A 16,961-nucleotide genomic window follows, 5' to 3' on the forward strand; every position below is an offset into this window, starting at 1 on the left:
TCAGCCTGCAGGCCTGGCTGGAGAAGGAGCTGGGAGGGATACAGGCATCTGGGTGGTTCCCTGTGCAGAGCCATGATGCTGCTGGCCTTGGACAGCTTCTCCCTCCTGCTGTTGCTCCTTCAGCTGGGTGCTGGTAGAGGACTCTGTTGGCAGCTGGCAGGCTGGTGACAGGCAGCTGCTGGGATTTTAAGGTGCCACAGGTTTTTCACAGGCTCCTGCTATCCAGCTGATCTTTCTGCTTCCCTGTTGCTCTCTGAGCTATCCTTTGCTTTCTTACTCTCTCTGCCCCTGAAGCAAAAGTTCATGCTTTTTTGCTCCCCCTGGTGCTGGGACTTCTGGATGAATTACTATCTGTCCCCCTTCTAATTCCCCCAGCTCTGCCAGCACTGTTTGCATCAAAGCCTTTATCCTTTTTTTCTTTCCATCTTTCTACTGCTTGTGCTCTTTTTTTTTTTTGTGTTCTTTTGTATTTTTCCTTTCTCTTTCCTCCCCACCCTATACCTCACTCTCCCTTTAGCCAGCATAAATTCAGATCCTGTCCTACTTGGTCTCCTCTTCCCCCTGGACACATTTGCCCTGTGCCTGGCCTTTGCTCCATCATTCCAGCCACATTTCCCTGCCACTGTCTCTTCTCACATGTACCATACCTGAGAGAGTTAAGTTCAAATGGGAGTGGTGGGTGGGAGGTAGCAGAAAGGGCAGGATTGAAAGGTTTTGAGAGAGCATTGTGTCCATTAAATTCTTCTGTCTCTTGTTTTTCATTTGGCAGTCGTGTTGGTTTCTATGTCAACACATTCCAGAGTATAGCTGGCCTAGAAGAGAACTTCCATAAAGAAATGAGCAAGGTAAGGCAACTAACAGCTTATCATACTTACTGTCTCTTCACTGTTAATGAAAGAAAAACAAAACCCAAACTCAAACAAACAAACAAACCCCAAACAAAACAAAGAAATAAAACCAAACAGAAAACCCAGAATAAAACAAAACCAAAGACAACAACAAAAAACTCCCAACAAACAAACAAAAAACTCCAAAAACCTCAGGCTAAAAAACAGCTGGAGAAAATCACCCTATGTTGGAGAATAATACAAACCCTTAGTTTTTTTCTGAGCCACTTGGGACAAAGGCAGTCTGACATACAAATGTGAAGGGATGGAGCACAGAGAAGAGACCACAGGGCCATGGGCAGCAGTGGGGAGTTCATGGCACTTGACAGCACTCTTTTGCAGATCCACAGAGGAAAGGGAAGCCACTCTCAGACCCCTCTCTTGCTGCCTTTTTTAGTTCATGTATATTATGAATCTGTAACCTATAACCTGGTCAGGCTAAGCATGATATCTGTTTTCTTCCTCCTCTGCTGCCTGGCAGCCAGTTGCTGTGTACCCTCATTGTACACATGTGTGGGGTTAAAAACAGCAGAGAGTCTGCAATTAAGCTGAAGACTGAGATCTGCCTCACTCCAGTCCCTCAAAAAGGCTCTCCTCCACAGTACCTCTCTGCTTTGGCTTCTTTCCTGCCCTGTGACCCAAAAGAAGGCATTTAAGTACGTAGCATGGGCCTTATATGGGCTACCAGTGTGCCTTGAGTTGGCAATCACAACAGTAAGCAGTGTTGGCAAGCCAGATCCTGGTGCTGTGTGGCACCCAGAGGAGACCTCAGGACCAGGTGGGAAAGTCCCCTATTGGCACTGTCATTTATAAATACGTTCTTGTTCTTTCAGTTAAGAGCTAGAGAAATCCTGAATTCCTTAGGTCTTTATGCTGCTTCCAAGACTTGAAAATGTAAATGTTGCACTAATCTTGAGGAAGGACTGAGAGCCCAGTTGGGAAACCCTTATATTCCCTCTGCTCCCTAAAGTCATCCTGACAACAAAACAGCCACTAAGCAACAGGAAACATTATAGTCCTTCAATTCCCAGCAGTCAGGGGCCCTCTGCCTTGGTGTAACACATCAATTTTGAGCTCTGCTGACATTTTATGGGGTCTTTTCCAGTTAATAGCCTGCTCTTCTCCACTGAGGGATGAGCTAAGTGTTAAGAATAGGGAGGATTGTTATAATTATTAGTTCGTTGCTGTTAACATACATTCAACAAAACATGGGAAAAAAGCTTGTTATACAGGAATTCTCTTCTTGTATGATTTTTCTTGTCTGGATTTTTTCTTTCTTGAGGAATTTTGTATGAGGGCAGGGCTTTTGCTTTGTTCCATAAGAACCATCTGTTTCTTATTACTGCTACAGCATCCAATTAATTGCTGGTGTTGCCTGCACAATGCCTCCAGCATTGATTGCATGGGATCCCTCCTCCTACCAATGATAAATCCGGTGTCTTGTCTTGTTTATGGATTGGCTGTTTCAGAAAAGGAGTGTCTATGACTATTGCAACCTTTGGTGCCAGAGTGTTTAACCCCTAATATTGCATTTCTGCAAAGATCTCCAGGTTTTGCCCAAGCCTAGGTGGCCCAGGCAGCTGGTGAAGTTAAGGCTTGTTCCCCTGAAGCCCAGCTGCCTTTGGCTCCATGGTTGAAATGGCCATATCCCAAGCTTTGGTAAGCAGGCCTGAGGAACAGCTTTTGGCTGCAAATCCAGAGTGAAGCTCCAGCTGTAGCACACAGATCTTAGGTAAACAGTCATCCTGCTTCTGCAGTGGTACCTGGCAGCACAGTGGTGGGCCTGGGTGATAGAGAAGCAAAGAGGGTGATCTGTAAGGAAGACAGAGCATTCATTCCCAGAGATGCCAGCAGCTCTTTGACAGCTCAAGTGTTGTAGCACTGCGTACCCCACAGAGAGGTGGAAATGGATTTAGGGTTGTCCTCTCTTGAAAAAGCTGAGGAAGTGTGTGTGTCCAGCCACAAGCCTGTGTTTGGTCAGTCTGTGCAGCCCAGACTCTCTTCTGGCATCCAAGCTATTTTCTCATTCTTTTTCTGTCTTTTGTTTTTTGTATTTTGCAGTTGAACCAAAATCTTCATGATGTCCTGCTGGGTCTAGACAAGCAGTACTCAGGCAATGCCTTCCCTGTTAAAGCACAGCCCAGGTCAGTAACTGTGGGTAGTGTCTTTCCCTCAGCAGGGAGGTGGGACAGGGATGTCTCTGCCCAGGGGTATTGAAACCTCCAAGTTGTCAGTTGCGAGTGATTTGCCCACCTGCCAGTGCCCTCCTGAGACTTCCTAGAGCCATGCCCAAGATTGCACTTGGGGCTGGGTGACACAATGCAATACCCTCTTACCTTTCTAGGATAGCATCTGGAGGCCTAAACTTTCACTAGGTGCTGATATTTAGGCACCTGACTCTCAGCTCTGCTTTTTAAAGTCTAAATCCAGCTACTGAGCTGCCCTTCCTTCTGGGTCCAGTTGCCCAGCACCTGTCCTGTTCTTTCCCTCAAAAGCTCCCACCATGTACCTGCAGCTTGTCAGCTTGAGCACCAAGAGCCCATTTCCCCAGCCCCTTTGGCCCTCCAAACTTGGAATCACCATTTTGCCAAAGCCTTAGCCCATCCTGTGTATCCAGCTGAAGTGTGTTTCTCCTTCCTGGGTGTTGCAGAAGTAGTTGCAGCCTCACTAATATGAGGCCTCCCAAACTCAGAGCACTTTCAATCCACTTGTGTGCAAGGAGTGAGTGTCCTCTGGGCCTTCAGTTTTCTTCCCTCAGCTGGGTCCTGTCCTGTATGTTTAAGTGCAACTCTGCACATTCCCTAGCACTGAGAAGGGAGGGAGAGGTTAGGCTTTGGATTAGGTTGACTGGGTCCCATCCAAGTGCATGAGTGATGAAATAGTGTTGGGCTCTGACTTCCAGCTGCTGCTAATCCCACGTGCTGGGTGAGCAGGAGCACAGCCCAGGTCCTCAACTGGTGTATTGATGGAGGGAGGTGGTGAAGTCAGCATGAAGTAAGGGCAAGCTGTGGCCTGAGTGCATGGGTTTGGAAAGGGTAGATTGGCTGTTGAGACCTCTGTGCTCCCTCGTCTCTCCTCCTAGTTTAACCTGTTGCAGTCATGCATAGATGACTTGCGTCTCTTCTTCCAGCATTCTTCCAGTGTGGTGTTTGCGAGCTCTAAAGAAAGAGGAAATTTGAGTTGAATTTGGCCTCTGAATTTTGGATTGCTGACAGTGCTGCTGTAGGAATGCTACTTGTGAAAATAATGTCTTCTTCCCAAGTTAGCGTGTGGTGTCTGTTGATCATCACAACCCAACCAGACTGAAACCTTGTGAGGAGGCTGTGGTGCCCATCTTCTTGCTGCCATGGGCTGTGTTGTCTCTGTTAGCAGCATCCTCCAGCGTCCTTGGAGGAGGATGAGGTAATATGACAGAGGAAGGTTGTAGCTATTGCTTTGCCCAGCTCCTTCTTCCTCCTTTCTCTATTCCTCAAGGAACTGATTGTAGGCAGCAGTGACTACCTGGCCCAGAGGTGTTCATTGCTGTTGTGGCAGGAAGTTTCTGGCCTTAAAGAGCTTTCAGTGAACAAATTGCCTGTCTTTACAATTCCTGCCCCCCCTCTTTACAATTCCTGTCCCCCTTCAAACTGCTAGCTTCCTCTGGGGCTGTAATGGGTGTCTCAGCTGCAGTTCTGTGCCCTTTGGCTGGCTATGAGACCACATGACCCTAAAACCCAAAACTGAGTGTATGCACAGAGGTCCCTGTGTGGGCAGCAGTCTGAGTGCTGCTGCTTCATCACCTTCTTGCTGCATCTCAGCTGTGATGCCAGACCTGTCCTAGAGTGACTCTTCCTCCTGAGCACAGTGGAGTAGGGTGTTGTAGGAGGATGTAGAAAAGGTTTGCCAGGCTAGTTTTGCAGTGACCAGGAAATGCTGTGAGGCACTTCTTTGTCTACTGCACACCTGGCCTCTCATTGTGGCACTGGGCTGGGGTGAGTGTGCAGGAGGAAATAGCCCTCACTCATCTGATGGCTTATTGGGGTCTGCAGTAGGAGCAGATGCTTCCCTAACCCTTTCTACTGGGAAGGGGACTGGAGGTTGATACAATGGCAGGAAATGAATGAGGAGGTGTGAGAAGAGAGGCAATTATCTGTGCGCATCATTATGGCATTCATGTGAGGCCCTACAGAAATACTGCTGTGGCTGATGTATCTGGTGCTGGCAGTGTAGCACAGTAGCACAGAACAGCTGGTATATTTCTGGGAACCTCAGACGTATGTTTGGGATTTGTTTCTGAAAGAGTTGGAACATTCAGGGCTCAGATGCCTAGAAGACTGAGGAGATCTGTGGGATTATCCTAGTGTGATTGGACAAGCTGGAAAAAGACGTGGTAGGAAAGCTGCTGATTAGGTTCCATGTGTAAGACTGCACAGACTGCATAAGGAAAGAAGAATGGGGAGCTTGTTTCTTTTGCAGCGATATGCACAGGGGAGAGTGAGGAGCTGTGAAAGAACATGTACAGTACTCTGGTGCTCTATACAGTTTCCTTTTTCTTCTTCTCCCTGTGCACCCTGGCCCCATATTCCAAAGTGCAGGGGAAGTTCTAGTTTCCTTACATCTATCTATGTATCTATGTATCTATCTATCTATGTATCTATCTATCTATCTATCTATCTGTATATATCTTTGACAGGCATAAAGAACCACCTTCTACTTTCTCCAAACCAGCTCATAGCTTTCTAGGAATGAAGGGAAGTGTGTGTGTGTGGGTATTGATATGTGTGTGAGAGAGAGGAGATCCTGTCATCTTAATTACAGCAAGTTTTGTGGCACCAAATAAATGGGTGCTTGGAAGCTTAACTTTTCCTCCCTGGTTTGACTGTGCCATCCTGTAACTGAAATGATTTGCGTGCCATCCTCAACAGAAAGAAAACTAAACTGTTCGCCAGGCTGAGGAAAAAGATGAGCAGGTACCGGTACGGAGAGCAGCATTTCGATACGTGTTTGATTTAGTTCCTAAAACTGGAGAGGCTGTTGCTGGACTCTAACAGCCTGGCACGTGTTAACCCTGTGGTGGGAAAGGGGTCCTTTGCATGATATGATGTGTTCATGGCCTGCTGGGTCCTGCTGAGATCTCTCTGTGTCTGGATAATCCCATTAACTGCTTGTGTGCCTGGTTTGAATCCTTGCTTCTTTCCCTATCTAAGAAGGCAGTGTGAAAACTCAGGCATTGTCTGTCCAGTTGTTTTTGTGTGATGGAAAATGCAGTGCTGGGTTTTCCATGGGAAATAAAATCAATTTTGGTGTTTAACAGCTTCTAGTTTTACCTAGTGGGTTTGTTCTTTTAAACAGGTCTGAAATGCTGCATTCTCATCCCTTGCCTGGCCAGGGAGAACCAGTAGGCAGGTCTTTCACACTCAGAAGTCCTATCCTATCTACCTGTTGCAATTGGGAGAATGATGAGGTGGGAGAATGATACTTCTGGCTTTGCTCCTTACTTGCTCTGTTCATGAGGATCCTCACTATCTTGCTCCATCCATTTAAAATTTTGTGCAGGGCTGGAGGAAGAGGAAGCCTCTTGTATAAAGACTAGTGTCTGCATCTTGCCTTTCAAAACAGTGGTGGCATTGATTGACTGGATTGCTACAATGCCCGGAGTTACCATGGGTCAAGGACTCGGACAAGAACATGCTATGGAGCAAAGTGGGAATTGCTGCAGAGTGACATGGAAAATTCCTCTAAATTTTTGTTTTTCTTACTCCTTGTGTTGATACTCCCTCCATGGGATCCTTACAGGAAGGAAAAAAAAATTATAATTGTCAAGATGGTGTACTGCCAGCAATAAGAGACAGTGCCGGTGGATTGGGATCCTTGTTTTTCTGATCTGGTGTCCTGCTGACTACAGCAAGTCATGCAGCCCTTCTCTTTGTCTCTGCTATGCATACTTAGTAAAGTGGGAGGTTGGAGGGTGAAGAAGGGTAATTTTGCAGGGAAGCTGGTGGTCAAACTTAGATATTTGTATCCTCAAGTTAAAAGTAGTAAAGCAATATATTGTGCTGTTACTATTCTGAGGTTTTCTACTGTAGGAAAAGGTGGCTTCACTGGAGTACTTCTCTGGATGTCTGTCTCTGGTCTTGGTTGGACCAAGTGTTGGACCTGGTGTTGTACCTGGTCTAATATTTCCAGTCACTGAGAATGGATGGATTGCACAACAGAAGGAGAGCTAGTAAATCTCCCCTTGATGAGCTCTACTCACAATGTGCTCCTGCTCTGCCTTGGTAAAGTCTAACTGCCCCAGCAGTTAAGGTGCCTGACCTGGGCTCTGCTGGGCGTTTCTGCTGTCAGAGCAGCTGCTGGGGTCACAGAGAAATGTGCAATCCCTGCTGCAGGGAAGGAGGATCTGGAACTCGGTCAGTCTTTGATCTGCAGCAAGAATGTACATTTGTGCCACCATATGTTTAGGTGTGTAGGTTCTTTTTTCCTTCTGTCTCCCACCCGTTCTTTTAACATTTTTTTTATTTTTAAATAATTCTCCAGCATGCTCTGGTGGTAAAAAATTAATTACCTTTGACTTAAAGGCCCAGTGTGAGCCTTAACTGAGATGCCAACCTTTTTTTCTCCTTTAACTTGAGAACTTTGCAGGAGGTAACTGATCTGTTTTTACCATATTGGAGAGTAGGTTTTATCCTCTGATGTAGGATTGTTACAAGTGCAAGGGAAACTCATCTGCAGATGTTAGTCTGCCCTTCCAGATCAAATGAGGCAGCGCCATGGAGTGTCTGGGAGCTCAGCAGCACTAAAAGAGGCTGGGGGATTTTGACTTTCCCTTCAGCTGCATTAGACCCAGCTCTCTTTCCAGTTCTCTGTTTGCAGAAGAAAGTTGACACCCCTTTCCCTTCCTTGCCTGATATTACTGGATTTGGCATCACTTCCCAATTGCTCATGGGAAGGAAAAAGAGCAATGACCTTGTTGTTTTGGCTTGCTTTTACTGTGGTGCTCGTGTTTGGTCAGTAGGTAGAGTCCCCACAGTTGCTTTTTCCTGTGTTTCCTGGAGAAAGCAGTTAGCTGGAGGCAAATCTTTGCTCTGTGTGGGCAGTGTGTGCTCCCTGGGGACATGTGAAGGACAGAGGATCCTGGTGACCATCTCACTTGACGCTGGTTGCACTGGCTAAATCCCTGCAAAGCGACAAGTGCAGGAATGAAGGTGCCGCTCCGGGGGCTGAAAAAGGTTCAGCCAAAATTAGCACTGGCATTTTCCTAGGGGGACTGGCCAACACATCAAACAAGCTGTAAATAGTAGTGACTTAATGAAGGCTTTAGTGTGGGGCCCTCACAGCCCAATTTCTTCCCCGTGTCCTACAGGGACTGACTCACATGGGAGCCTTTTACCAATATATCTCCAAATTAAGTCCCTGCCAGACACCAGAAATAAGGCACTCCAAAGCTGTTTCATGGCCTTTAGAAAATAAGCCTGAACTCCTTTTTCACTGGGAGAACTGGCCTTTTGAAGTCCCTAGAAGGAAAAGTCTACCCTTGTCCTGGTAGGCCAGCTGATAGCCAGCAGTGCCAGTATTCCTGGTGTAGTCTGGGAAGTTCTGGCACTCTAGATGTAGATCACTGTGTCCCCCATCTTCTCCAAAGTGCTTTCAGCTCCTGGGGAGGTAACAGGTAACATGTACTTTTTTTCCCCCCAACTCTATCTAGCATTAGAGGATGTTTTTTGACATTTCCTGGTGTTTCCTGGTGACTCCTGTTTAGATCAGGACTTTACCGTCACCCTCCAACCATTACTACTTCTAATCTATAGCACAACTTGGTAAATTTTGCAGAATTCTTTACACAACCCCTGTATTGAAGTGATTTCTGGGAACTTCCGAGGAAGAACACGGTTCAGTCAGACTGAAGAGCTGCAGGGGTTGGCATACGTGTTCTTTAGTCTCTCCTCTTCCCTTTTCCTTCTTCATTTCCCTCTTTCTCCCTTGGTGTGTGTGTCCCTGGTTGAGAGCTGCTGGCAGAGAATGTCACTGGGTTTGTTGCATCATGTTGGTGTGCTGTTGGCATCAGTGTCATCAGAAGTGTCCAACCTGCATGTGGACCTGAGAAACAGTGCTTTGTGGGGAAATGTGCGTGTGGGGTGTGGGTATGGGGAGAAAGTGGGGGGAATGGGAGAGGGAGAAATGAATGAAGAGGGACTGGGATGGGGAGCTTGAAAGCTGGAATGCTGAGCAGGGTGAGATGCTTGCTTGTAAGAGGAGGTTTGTTGAAATGCCTTGCTATCCCTTCTTCCTCTTGGTATCCCCCACTTGTAAACAAATGTTTAGGAATGAGGCCATCATGCATGTTGGCCAGTGACCACAACTCAGGCATCCAAGTGTGAGTGGATGTACATGTCTGAGGCTCTGGGCTCTCTTGGGACAGAGCAAAGTAATAAATTACTTGATCTCCCTGAAGAATCAGATCTGCCTTGCTTTAGTCCTGGGTCTATGCCAAGATTTAGTGTCTCAAGATGTAGGAAAGGATCTGTTTCTTTCAGCTTCTCTCAAGGCCTTGAATTTTACAGGAGCTGTGACTTTTTAAGTGGAGTCAAATATCACTCCCTGTAGATCAGGTTGCACAGCCCTTTTATTATATTTTCATCTGTGCATGGTTTTGCCAAACTGTAACCACTTCTGCTAAAATATCCCCCAGCAGTGAATTGTCGCTATTGAAATTCTCTGGTAACCAGCTTATTACTAAATCTCTCATGATTCTGTATTTTGAAGCAGAGACTTCACACCCAGCCAGGACACGCCTGTAGGGAAAGGCATGTGCCTCTTGCCATTCCTTTGAAAATTCTGCCCAAATCTGTCCAAGCTGTGAATCAGCAAATGCCTTTGGCATATGCTTCTTGCATGTTAATTCCCTGAAGAATCCCTCTTGACTGTGTGTCAGTCTTGGAATAAAGACCAACTAGGGATACATTTCATAATAGAGAAGTCTCTATTAGTAGCCAGAACCTCACTGTTCCTTTGCTGTCTGGAATGATCTGTGAAACCTCTGGCTACCTCTCTACTAGCTTAGCCAGTTCATACCACATCAAGGAACAAGATATTTTGTGATTACAGCCTTAGTTCAGGTGTTGTGAATCTATCAGTCATAACCCATGCAGGTGTCCATAGACTACCACACAGCAAATTCTAATCTGTGGGATTTAAAACTAAATGGGCAGCACTGAACTCCTTTCCCCCTCTGCTTCCCCAGTATTAAAGACTATAATTTCACATCAGGCACTTACATTAAAATCTAGCAAAATTAAGGATGCCTGGTTGTTTTTTGTTTTTCTGTGTTTGAGGCAAGCATTATCAATTCTGTAGGAATGTAGTGAGTAGCCTGCTGCAAAGTAATGCTGCTGCAGTGTGTTGGACTGCAAGTGACTCAGCAAAGATGCTTCTCAGAAGCTCCAAATGTCTTCATTGCGTGTCTGGGCAGTGAAGCAAAGAGATAATGGAAGCCACTGATCTGTGCTGGTTAGCACAACTCCTCCTAGGCCTGGCTCAGACTTCTCTCTCTCTCTCTCTTTCCCTCTCTCTCCCCCTCTCTCCCCCTTTCTCTCTCCACTTCCTTCAGTGACAGCACCCCAGCGAAAGCAAATAAAAGCCCCTCGCCTCCACCAGATGGATCTCCCATCACCAGCCCTGAGACCAAGACTGTCAACCATGAGCTGGAACCATCCACTTTGGAAGCACCTGGGGCCAGCATCCCAAAGTCACCGTCTCAGGTAGTGTCCCCATGACATTGACCGTGTCTCTGCTGATGGCACAAGCTCTGTGAGTCAGACATCCATCAGTTGTTTTTTTAGACCTCATCCTGCTATGGAGCACACAGAATACGACGTGATGGTTGTTCTCTTTTCACTGCTTCCTGAGAAAGTTCCTAAGAATGCAAGTTGCTTATTCGCCATCTTTATATCATAAGAACTGAGTGTCTTTGAATGGTTTCACTGGGGGAAGGCCAGTAATACATTTCACTGTCTGGTAGGATGGCCAAGAAAATCCAGGGAGGATGGAGTTGTAGCTAAGCGAGGAAGTTTGTTCTTTACATTTGAATTAACCTGTGGAATTCAGTGGTCCAGTTTCTTCTCAAGAACTTCTGTAGCTGAGGAAGGTTAAAATAAAAAAGCTTAATATTGTTAAGGAGAACATCGGTACTTTGGATGATGTTTCACTTTACTATCAAGATAAAATATTATGCTTAAAAAAAAAAGGGGATTGTATTTTTATGCTATGAAGAAATTAGGTGGGTTCCAGGAAGAAGATAGTCCATTGTATGAAGTCTGATACCTTCCATATGGCCTTTGTTAGGCCTTTCCTTACGTAGGAAATATCCAGCAGCATGTTCAAAACAGTAGATGTAGCTACTCAGCATATCATATAATATGTTTTGCTTTGGGATGATTAAACATTTACTTCCTCTTCCTGTCCCTTTGTTGCTGAGCGGGGGAAAAGCTTAGTAGGGGAAAGTAGTAACTAGGCCAAATTTAATGTTGGGTTCCCATGCTTGTATCTCAGTAAGTGGGGCAGTAGGGAGTAGTCTTCCAGGAAGAGTTAAAGCTAAGAGGGATTCTGGCCAAACTGGTAAGAAAACCCACTGCCTCTGAAAAGAGATGGGTGCAACCCAGAACTTCCTTACTGTTCCCATGCATAGCAGCATGGTTCCAAATCCAAGACTGTGGGGTAGGCTTTTTCCTGTTTCTCGATAGCCTCTCACAATATTTTTCTCTTCCCTGCATTTTTGATTTTTAGGATTATTGAGGGGCAGGAAGGGGATGTGTGGCAAAATTTCTTTTCCAGCTCTGTGAGATATGTGGATGCCTGGCACTGTCTTTTCAGGGCTGCTCCAGGGTCTCTCTCGGCAGTGTAGAGCCTGAGAGTGGCTTCACTACCAACCTGGTTAGGATCTTTGGAGTAGGCTGTGTGTATGGGGGAGAGAAGATAGGATATCCAGAATTGCCTTTCTGTTGCAGGTTTCTTCGGGTTTTTTTCCCCCCTCCAGAGATTTCCAGAACTTGATTAAAATTTGGAACAAGAAATCATACAGGTTTATTAAGCTGTTCACAGCAGACTTCACTCACCCTGCCCGTGGATTCGTCTCGCTGAGTTTGGCTTCTTCCCTTTCCTTTAAATAGCACACATAACCCTTGTTTTTGCCAGCCTGCAAGTGCTTTCTCCTTCACTTGCTGCCTGCCTGCCCGCAGGAATGGGGCTGGAGGCACCCCTTGACGAGCAAGCAGGATATTCCAGCGCAGCCCTGGCTTGGATGGGCCACAGGCAAGACTGAAATGGTATTTGCAGCGAATGCTGCCACCGCCTGGCAGCTCTTTCCCAGTCTGTGCTTAATTCATCCCCCCGGGAGTCACTAAGGTGAAGAGCAAGAGCTCCACTCTGTGTTCACAGTAGCTGCTAAGAGATTGAGCTGGCTCCAGAGGGAGGGAAGACAAAGGCAGGAGTTCCACACTCAGAGCCAAGCCTGGTGTCTGTATGGATAAAATCTAGAAACCAGGTGTGTGTCGGCTTGCCAGCCAGCTGGGAAACACCAGTGTCTGCTCCCTCAACAATGCCCAACCTTAACACTGAAATCTTCACAGGTGTCATTACTTTTGACCTATGGGTAAGTGATTTGTTCAGTGGGCCTCCAAGGGAGGCTGAAGGGCCTCACCTTCTATGGGAGGATGGAGCATAAAGCAAGAACAATTCTCTGGCCTCTTCGTGTCTGAAATACCAGTGCAGAGTGTAAGCAAAGGCTGTGGAGAGAAAGACAAAACCAGAAGTGACCAAATAAATGCTAACTAAATTTTGAACTATTCCCTATACAAAAAAATACCCCAAACCCAAACTCTTTTACTGTCCTTTAATTCTTAAAAACAGTTTATTTCTGTGTTTTGGAATAAATGAATGCTCTCAGCTCTCCGCAGAATAATTTGATGATGACACAGGACTTCAGGGAATCTGTGAAACTTAAAAGGTCAGACTTCTGCTCTCAGTTACACCACTGAAACTCTATAATGAGACTTTGGAAATCAGTGCAACTATGTTGAATTTGGGCAGATAAAGCTCTGTGGGATCCAAGTCAGCAGAAAAATTTAAGAGGATTTGTTTTATTTTAGGCAACAAAGTTGTTAGTACATGATGAATTCATGGGTATAACTCAACATCAATATGCAATCATCTTGTCTTTGAAATGTGGTTTTAGACTACTGTTGGAAGTAATGCTGGATAGTGTGGACGTGGCAATTTTCAAGTCACTATTGCATTGGAATGAAGGAGACTGACTATATTAGAGGAATAAATAGCAGAAGAATTGTGATATTTTTAACTTGAGAGTTAGTAATTGGAGCCTTCCATTTCTGCAGAGGGTGGTTCTGTTCTGAGAACAGCATTTCCCTGAAATTTCTGGTCCCATCTTGCAACTGTCAGGCAGGCGGTTTTCAGGAAGGGATTGTTCTCACAATGGACACACCACCTTCTGCAAACAGTGAAAAGTTGAAAGTGAACACACTTGTTTCCATTATTTCCCCTAGCTAGCTATTCAGGGGAAAAAAAGTGTGTTTTCATACACAATCACTCTCTCTAAAGTAGGTTAATCCAAGTAGAAAACTGGGCATGTCCTTAGAAATCTGATTAAAGGCCTTGTAGAACTCATTTATGTGCTGGAGGACAGGCCTGAGAGTAATGGATTTCTGTGTTTCAGATCTGGGCTTGACACTGATAGACTGGGTGCACATTGTCAGGTCTCTGAGTCTTGCTGCCTTGGGTGCAGTAAGAAAATCAAGTAGCTATAAAACTTCACTGTAAATGGAAGGCATTGTCATTGCTTGAGCATTGCTGTGATGCTGGGAACTTGCATGGCTGATTTGTTCCCACACAGCAGCCGCTCCTCAAAGTCTGATTTGATCTAGAAATGATCATTAAGCCTTGTGCACAGCAAAATATGAAAAGTATGTGGATGGGTTGATCTAGGGAGGGTCTTCCACAGCTTCCATGGGGTTGTGGATGCAGTGTGAGGCTGAGTCTTTAGCATGATGAGGGGTATTAGAATGGATTGGAGTTACAGGGTGAGGTAGTTTTATGTATTCACTGGGATCTCCATTTGGGAAACATGACTTCATTACTGTCAATGCTCACTGGTGAAACTGAGAGCAGAGTTGGGCTCACAGCAGTCATGGCTTCTCAGGAGTTTGAGTTGTTCTTGCCTAAAGCCAAGATGCCATTAAGAGCTCCTGCAGACCTTTCTTACAGCACGCTGCTAACCAGTGCACCAGGGAGCCAGTACTGGGCAGATCAGTCTGTGCTCATGGTCACCTGCCCATTGTAGGACAAACGGAGTCTGCTCTCCCGTTCCCTTAGGTACGGTAAGTACGGCAAAGGGAGGCAGCGCTGGCCTGTTCTGTTGGATCATGTTCTCAGTAATTGATCTGCTCCCTTCCCAGTGGTTCTTTTGAAGGTTGCACATGCTTTAATTATGTATGCATGTCCTGTCAATGCATATTAATTGTGTTACGCTTCTCCTCTGCAGAGGGAAACTTGCCCATGGCTGAAGTGTAACTAATGATGCCAAACCTTCTCTGGAGGCGTGTGGTTATTTATTTTGTTTTGTTTCAATTCAGCCCTTCACCCCTTCCCCTCATCTCTTCAGATGGAGTTGATTGGACCCTGCTCTGTGCCAGTGGTTGTGATTTCCCTCACCTTCAGTTTTTGTGACTAACCTGGTTCCTGTCTTTGGTTTTTTTGGGTGTCGCCGTCTGTGCTGTGGCCATGTGCTCACTTGCATGCAGTTGAGGAAAGGGCCTCCGGTGCCTCCGCCTCCAAAAGTCACCCCCTCCAAGGAGATCAAGCAGGAGAACATCATCAGTCTGTTTGATGACAATTTTGTCCCCGAGATAAGTGTGACAACCCCTTCGCAGGTTAGCTGCTATGCCCTGCCTAATTTTTCTCTGCTTCTGAACTCTTCCTTCAGACCTTTCTTCTCTTTGGAGGTGTCAAGCCATGAAACCTGGTCAGGTGAAGGAGGAAAGCAAGCTCAGCATTGGACCTCAGAAGGCAAACGATTACTTAGGAGCTAACTTAAAGGGAAGAGTACCTAAAAGGCAGTACCACATTGCCCTTTGAGAGCTTTCATAGAAGAAACAGAAGAAATGCATCTGGTCAAGGCACCAGAAAGTAATCACTGCGTTTGTTTAGTACACATGGATTATGACTCTCTTCACATCCTATGATATGCTCTCTCCAAACCCACTGATCCTGAGTGTGGATGAAGCATGTTTTTTTTCTGCACGTGTACATCCCTAACTGCTGACCTTGGCATCTCTGCCAGTTCTGGGAGAAGGGAGTTTTGTGCTCTCTGTGCCTTCACCCGTGGGGTTTGTGGTGTAAAGCCCACATCTGTACAGGAAAGGCCGATTGCAAAAGTTCTTTGCAAAGAGTAGCCTCTGCAGTTAGATGGGCAGGACTGTGCCTGCAGTTAAGACTGCTGACACAGTCTGTCAGTACCATCAAGTGGCACCTTCTGAAGCCCTGAAACAGGAAAAACATTTTCAAATTACAGATTTTCATCTTCACTTTCCCTTTGATTTACGTCAGTGCCAGAGAGGCTGTCCAGGTGGGAAGTTCTCTGTTGGATCTAGGAGAATGGCAGTCCTTATATATATAGGAGCCTGACCAGATTTCTGGCTGTATTGTGAGATACCCGCATCTACTTTATTTAAAAAAAAAAAAAAAATATATATATATACATGTATATACATGTGTATATATATTTTCCCTAAATGCTTGTTAAAGCACAAATCATCTCCATTAGTGCTCATCTGTGACTCATTTCCTGATTTCTCCTTGGCATCACCCTGCTCCATTGCCTCTGGTTTGCCACCTTCCACCCAGGTGCTGAGGAGCAGAGATGAAGTGGGGAGGGAAGGAAGTCCATGTCAGATTTGGCACTGCAGTAGATAAAGCTTGCAGAGTGGAGAGGTGATTTGATGTGAGTGTTGGAAGGTGGGGACCACAGGCAGCTGAGCAACTCTTTATCATTTTCTGTGCTTCCTTCTCCTGTATTGTAATGGACATCTCTCTCTGCCCCATGGACTCTATCATGTATTTCCATGTGAATGCCAGCTCTTAAGACATATTCTTCTGCACCTGATCAGTGCTCTGACCCTGGATGGGATCTGCTGTGACTTTTGACCAGATGGGAGTTCTGAGGGAGGACTCTGGTTTCCAGAACAATCTTCACTGAAGGGCCCAACAGCCCCTGGCACTCAGTGTGTTGCCCAGGGCTGTTCCTGTCAGATGTCTTAGTTCCAGTGAGCTCTCGAGGGAGATTTGGGTAAAGGAAAGGGGCGTTAGCCCATGCATTTAAGTCTTGAATGGCAGGTAAGACTATTCCATGGCTGCAGCCTTTGATGTATCACTACCAAACAAAGCTAAAGAGTGGGGTTGTAACCTCTCTGATGGATGGCCTGGATGTCGTGGAAGAGCATACTAGAATTACTAGAATGCCAGTTGGTTTTTGCATGCTGGTCAGGGCTCATTATTGTGAGATGAGAGAGCTTGGTTCCTTGCCCTCATCCTTGTGGATCTCAAAAAGACATGTTCATAAAGCAGAGAAAAAGCTGTAAGAAAATCGGGATAAGAGAAAATTAAAGAGGTGAAAATGTTAGTGATGTCGGTGGTATTCAGAGGTCTTGCCTTAAATGGTGTCTCTTGCTACTTTCCAGAAGCTTTTCCATTGTGGGGTTTTGATGTAACTGTGGAGACCAACCTGCCAAATTCTATGTTATTGAAAAGGTAACTTGAAGCAGTAGGGCCAGTGAGCTGGGAGGTCATAGGAAACAGGGGCAAATCTTCCTGACTTCCAGGAGACAGCAGCTTCTTCTGAAGCTGAGTAGAAAGGAATATCTTGTAGTGGCTAGATTAAATCTAAACCACCAAAGTGATAGTCCAGTTTTAAACACTAATAACTTGGGTCTTTTGTAGTGACTTCTTATTAATGGTAATCAGCAAATGAGGGATCTTTAGGCAGAGCATTGATCACTCAAAGGCAGTTATTCTGCTGACTTTGAAGAA

General features: G+C 45.7%; 1 protein-coding gene across 21 annotated transcripts in view; it reads left to right on the plus strand.

The window, feature by feature from the left end:
* Positions 1 to 16,961, plus strand: part of BIN1 (bridging integrator 1) — a 95,429-nt gene that overhangs the window by 61,206 nt on the left and 17,262 nt on the right. For 6 of the 21 annotated variants that reach the window (XM_032113836.1, XM_032113839.1, XM_032113841.1 and 3 more), the window contains 5 exons: positions 770 to 845; positions 2,949 to 3,031; positions 5,792 to 5,842; positions 10,474 to 10,624; positions 14,678 to 14,806. In XM_032113836.1, the coding sequence (XP_031969727.1) occupies positions 770 to 845; positions 2,949 to 3,031; positions 5,792 to 5,842; positions 10,474 to 10,624; positions 14,678 to 14,806 (490 nt within the window). The remainder of the gene's footprint in view (positions 1 to 769; positions 846 to 2,948; positions 3,032 to 5,791; positions 5,843 to 10,473; positions 10,625 to 14,677; positions 14,807 to 16,961) is intronic. The other 15 variants (XM_032113840.1, XM_032113845.1, XM_032113847.1 and 12 more) reach the window with 6 other exon arrangements.

The sequence above is a fragment of the Corvus moneduloides genome, chromosome 7 (assembly GCF_009650955.1).
Source record: "Corvus moneduloides isolate bCorMon1 chromosome 7, bCorMon1.pri, whole genome shotgun sequence".
NCBI lineage: Eukaryota > Metazoa > Chordata > Aves > Passeriformes > Corvidae > Corvus > Corvus moneduloides.